The 6113-nt window shown below is 37.1% G+C and overlaps 1 protein-coding gene across 7 annotated transcripts in view; it reads left to right on the top strand.

Moving 5' to 3' along the window:
- The window catches only part of LOC107680707 (neural cell adhesion molecule L1-like protein), a 56444-nt gene that overhangs the window by 19887 nt on the left and 30444 nt on the right, over positions 1–6113 (top strand). For all 7 annotated transcript variants that reach the window (XM_016476732.1, XM_016476737.1, XM_016476734.1 and 4 more), the window contains 6 exons: positions 343–454; positions 651–835; positions 1701–1832; positions 2172–2315; positions 3752–3863; positions 4825–4863. In XM_016476732.1, the coding sequence (XP_016332218.1) occupies positions 343–454; positions 651–835; positions 1701–1832; positions 2172–2315; positions 3752–3863; positions 4825–4863 (724 nt within the window). The remainder of the gene's footprint in view (positions 1–342; positions 455–650; positions 836–1700; positions 1833–2171; positions 2316–3751; positions 3864–4824; positions 4864–6113) is intronic.

Here is a 6113-nt window from a genome sequence, read left to right as displayed (position 1 = left end):
GATGGGAATTATGAATGACACGAAGCACTCTCCTGTCACTTCGATGGCACAGACCCACTAGCCTTATTCTGCTGTTCGCAAGCATTTTGTGTAATTTTGCTTTAGGGAAATGACCTGAAAGGGCACCTTTTATATTTCTAAATGCAGTTAATGATCATTTAAAGAAAAGGGGAATCCATTTAACAGCAGGTGTTTTTTGGGTGAGTTTGACTGGCCTGGCCTGGATTTCAAAATTATATGAATGCTTACATTTTTGGCGATATTTGTTTATATTATATTATATTATATTATATTATATTATATTATATATTTTTCATGCATAATCTTTTCACTGTTATAAAGCAAACTCTCTCTTGGAGAGGAAGCCCAGTCTACTGACGCCCACAGGAAAGGAGTCACATACATATCTGGTGAAAGGCGAAGATCTTCATTTGGAGTGTATTGCAGAGGGCTTGTAAGTGTCATTGTCTAATTTGTTTTATTGTTAATCCAATTAGGAGCTTGACATTCATTTCAATTATACCACTGCAAATGCTTTGAAATCTAGTGGGAATGTTTAAACTATAAATACTTATAATATAAATTATTGAATAGTTCACTAAAACTTTATTAATAGACTTTAAAATGTTTTGATTGTTTCTGTCTTTCAGCCCCACACCAAAGGTGGAGTGGGTAAAAATAGGTTTCCACGAGCTTCCGGAAAGGGCCGTGGTGGAGAGTCATGGCAAGTTGCTTACTATTGAGATGGTGAATGAGGAGGATGAAGGGAAATATATGTGCAGAGCCAAAAATCCCCTTGGAGAGGTTGTGCATTATTTTCATGTTACAGTAGAGGGTGAGTCACATTATTGATCACATTAATCTCATATTCTAACCACAGTAAATGTGCCAGTGTTGCTTTATTATTAATGGTTTCAATATCATGTCTGTATTTAAAGTCACTCTTTGTGTTTAAAGAGCGCCATCTTCTGTTCAAATATAAAGTGTGCTTGCAGGACTAATTCGTGATATGTAGATATACCCCTGGTTTCACAGCCAATCCTTAAACCCAGACTAAAAGTCTGAGCTGTTTCAACTGAAAGAAACTTGCACTGATTGATCTTAAAATATGTCAGTGCCTTTGTTTTGTGTCAAGATGCACACCAGTAATGTTTTGTTTTTTTCTAAGGCATGTTTATAAAAATGATGTTAATGTCCCAAATGAGCTATGGCCTAATCTTGGCTTAGTCTAAACCCTGTCTGTGAAACCAGGCCATAGAGTCCTAACATAATACAAGGACACAGTGATAATTTTAGGGATTTTAAATAATAATTTTCAGGTTATCAAGAGAACAATTATGCATACATATGACAGATTACCATTCATAGTTGATAGCAGATAACCTTATATTTAGTGTTTCTGTATTTTCATCACATACAGTGTCTGTATTTTTTCCAATATAGACCTTAGTCAGGGTAAACACCTTATTGAATTTAACACAGAAAAAACGAGACCTCTGAGGGATAGATATATCTATATTTTCAAGCAACAAGAAAGGTTAGGCCACATGACTTCCACACACACCATCTTGACCTTTAACAACTGTTTGTGTTCAAACATCGGTGACTATTAGGAAATATCTGGCTGCTGAATGCCACAATTGACTAATCAGAATTATGTCATATGTATAATATGTGACTTGATTCTTCTGCATGAACAGAGCCTCCTGAGTTTGAGATTGAACCTCAGAGCCAACTGGTGACAATTGGAGCTGATGTGGTGATCAAGTGTGTTGTGAAAGCAAATCCTCAACCTAGTGTTGTATGGAGGGTCAACGGCCGACTGCTGAACGGTAAACATTCCTAATTCCTGTTTCAAATAACTGAAAAATTATGATTATACTGATTTCAAATTAGTGTGCCAATTGACTTCAAAATAGCTTTCTAAATGGCCTATCAAATAATGCCATAATGTTTGTTAATGAAAATTACAATTAGGTGTCACCAATTTTTCTGTGTGTGTAAATGGGTGTAATTGCATTTAATTAATCTATTTACTTAGGATGGTCATTTTACAGTAATAATTTTTATAAAGGTGTGTGATTAGGAGCACAGTGTGGTACACAATTGCATCCTGTCATACTGTACTTTTACTAATCATTTAACCCATATTTTCTATTTTTCTATTTCAGAGGTCCCAACATCCAATAGGAAGGTCTTAAAAGATGGCACCATTTCCATCCACAACGCAAAGCCCGAAAACAGTGCTGTTTACCAGTGTGAGGCCACAAACAGACATGGAACCATCCTAGCCAATGCCAACATCATGATTATGAGTACGTAAACTGTACACGGCTGTAATGGATTTGCATTCATTGATGAATGAAATATGCTGTCTTACCAGTTTGAGAAAAAAAAAAAAATTCTGCTGATTTGCAAAAGGCCTAATATTACTTAATTTTATGATGCAAAGTTCGAAAAATAAGAATGGAGATTTTTTTCAAACGATATATGTATGTATCAGCTTTAATGCACTTATCAAAATAACAAAAACAATCAAATGCTGATTTTAATGACAAAAATAAATATTCAAAATTTATTATTTAAGTAGTGGAAAATGTGATAATCAGGATTAGGCATAAAATGTCTTCAGAATCATCCATGCATGTGAAAATCAGCTGAGAACAGAAGAAATAGTTGTAACCTGGCTAGGAATCATGTCTTTGTGGCAGTTTTTCTGGTGAAGGTAAGGTAAGGGATAGTACAAGACTTCTTCTCATAACGAATGGTTGTCAAAAGCAAAAATGCCACAAAATGCACATATTTTGTGAGAAAGTGTAACATGCTTGAGCAAAACAGGCACTATTTCCCAAAATTAGTAAGAAACAGTATTGGATTTCATTAGCAAATATGATATAGGGTGGTGTCTCCACCCTTTTAAAGAGAGACCCGTGGCATTATTCATTTCAGAAGTGCATTCTTATGGGATACTTTTGGTTTCATTCACTCTTGGCCAAACAAAAATCTCACAAAAACACCATGGTGTTGGCTGGCAGTGAACAAGCATTTGCTTTTTTTGTTGGTGTGGACAGAGCCATACGCAGCAGTGTGATAGGGACAGTGGACAGCCCTTGGGTTTGTTCAGAGATTGGAAGGTCCTCATGATAGCACACAGGCTTTAGGGCGGAGCTTTTCTGCCAGTTCTGATCTCCAGACACACTCTCCCTCAGGCGGCCAGACACTTTTATGTGTGAACAACTTTGCCTTCCTCCATTCATATTCAGTTGCTAGAACCAAAGCATGCTTAATTTGGGAGATAAAATAAGCTGCTAAGGATCCTCACTTTCAAAAATAAATTTGAAACGGAAAAATGAAATTTAATAAAGAATCGGAAAAACATATCTCAACTCTCTCTCCGTAACCCTGCAAACCCGCTTAACTCCCCTGATAGAGCAGGGATCTGCTTTTCCTAAGGACAAGGACTTTTTTACTGAACTGATAACAATGTGCATCACAAGACAAGAGATAAAGAGATTAATCCAATCGTGTTTTGTCATGTTTAATGGTGCAATGCTGATAACTCTCAACTCTCTCTCCGTAACCCTGCAAACCCGCTTAACTCCCCTGATAGAGCAGGGATCTGCTTTTCCTAAGGACAAGGACTTTTTTACTGAACTGATAACAATGTGCATCACAAGACAAGAGATAAAGAGATTAATCCAATCGTGTTTTGTCATGTTTAATGGTTCAATGCTGATAACTCTCTCCCCAGACATCCAGCCCCTGATCTTAACAGAAAACAATCTGCAATATATGGCAGTGGAGGGAAAAGGTGTGGTCATGCACTGTAAGGTCTTCAGCTCACCAACATCCAGTATTACATGGTGAGTAGAGCCTGCTGTAGTGGATGTATTTGCACAGGCCGGCAGAGGGCAGCACTGCTCTACACGGGTTAGTGCTGTAGTGATAGAGTGTCTTTAATGTGGTTTAGCGCTGGTAAAGCAGTTTACTCAAGGGTGGGCCCTCAGGCTGTGTTCAGCACTGTGATAATGAGGTAAACTACTCATGTGGATCTGTAAGTATGCTACTGTTAAGTTAATGCAATAACAGCAGAAGTGTTGACTGTGGTGGCACATAAGAGAAAGCAAACAGAGTATTTTATTGAATTCATAAAATCTACACTATCGTTCAGAAATTTGGGGTTGGTAAGATTTTTTAATGTTTGTAAAAGAAGTCTCTTATGCTAATCAAGGCTGGATTTATTTGATAAAAAAACTATTATGAAATATTATTACAATTAAAATAAGTTTTCTATTTGAATGTAATTTATTCCTGAATGTTCAGCAGATTTGATATAGTGGAAACCATTTTTTTTCAATCCAAAATAACAGCATTTATTTAAAATAGAAATCTTTTGTAACCTTATAAATATCTTTACTGTCACTTTTAAACAATTTAAAGTGTCCTTGCTGAGAAAAAGTTTTATTATTTATTTAAAATCTTACTGATCTTAAACTTTTCAAAGGCAGTATTTCTAAAAAAAATAAAATTAATGTTTTATTTTAAAAGTTCTGTGCCTTACACACTAAACAGAGGTAAATCTATTAAATAATGTAAGTTTTGTATCCTGTGACTTATATTTTAGTAAAAAGTAGCAAAAATTACCTGCAACCTTTTTAGTCTATTTGGATTATTGTGGTTTACATGATTTTAGGTGGTGTGATTTTTTTTTCTTTTTTTTTTGTGGTGGTGATTTCTTATATTTCAGAAAGACATGCGAACACTATTATGCACACAGTTGATGCTGTTTTCTGAAAATGACCCAGTTGGTTTATGGTTGCACAGGAGTAAAACTGACAGTGCCAATTCAGTGGAAGGAGAAAGGTTTTCTGTTCATAAGAATGGTTCGCTGGAGATCCACAACGTGATGAAAGAGGACATGGGGGAGTATTCTTGTTTTGCTCAAAACACTGAGGGCAAAGTTGCCATTGCTGCAACACTTGAAGTCAAAGGTATGAGAAACAGATACTCTTTTGTAAATCAGTCAAGTTCAAGGGGTTTACAAGATTCAGAAAATCAATCAATTTAGTTAATCCATATAATCCAAAATGACTTTTGTTTTCCTTGTCAGATCCCACCAGAATAGTCGATCCTCCTCATGATTTGCGGGTTTTGGCCAGAACTACTATCCAGTTTTCATGCCAGGCAGAGTTTGATCCCTCCATTGGTGATGACTTTGAGATCCTCTGGGAAAAAGATGGCATGGCCCTTAACGCCAGCGAGAACGCACGGTGAGATACAACAGGATGTCATTATTCTACAGTAGTGAATGTCAGAGCTGTCTAATCAGTGTCTTTGCTGGTGTCTGTAGATATATCCTGGACGATGGAGTGCTTGAAATCATTAATGTGAGCTTTGGAGACCAGGGCTTTTATGCCTGTGTGGCCAGAACACCAGTCGACCAGGACATGGCGGTTGCACAGCTTTCAGTTGTGGGTGAGTTATGTGCTTTCGGTCTTTATTGTTTAGGAAAGTAAAGATAGACAGACGTTTTGAGGGCTGAATTGGGTTCAGCGCACGACACAGGCGGGATTTGGCTACCTGCTGCGCCACAGCTGGAATTATATACTTAATAAGACAGCACCACATAGTATTTGTACAAATAAACTAGCTGGAGACATGACCTGGCAGGTAGTGCATGAGCTCTGTCATGTTTGAAACCAGCTGGTGTCATTTCCCAGACCCATCCTCCCTCTTCTCCCTATCATTTTCTTTATTTCTCCTACTGTCTCCAAAATATCTATAAAATGGCAACAAAAACAAAAAAAGCAACAATATCATGTAGTGAATCTGATTGAACTCGAGATACTTAATCGATTGACAGCCCTAAATAAAGTTTGTTGTTTCCTTAGATGTTCCTGATCCACCAGAGGATGTGATCCTTTCCGAACATAATGGCAGAAGTGTGAAACTGCAGTGGATTCCAGGAGATGACCATAACAGCTCCATTACAGGTAACATAGTCTTAACACCCTTATTGTCCATATACTAGTGGTTGAACGACTTCTGATTTTTTAAAGTCGACTTTTATGTGATGAAAGTCGAGTCGAAGTCGACTAGTCGCTGATGATGTC

Source organism: Sinocyclocheilus anshuiensis, unplaced genomic scaffold (assembly GCF_001515605.1).
Source record: "Sinocyclocheilus anshuiensis isolate Anshui unplaced genomic scaffold, SAMN03320099.WGS_v1.1 scaffold396, whole genome shotgun sequence".
NCBI lineage: Eukaryota > Metazoa > Chordata > Actinopteri > Cypriniformes > Cyprinidae > Sinocyclocheilus > Sinocyclocheilus anshuiensis.
The sequence above is the reverse complement of the archived record's forward strand: the minus strand, read 5'-3'. Positions and strand labels throughout refer to the sequence as shown.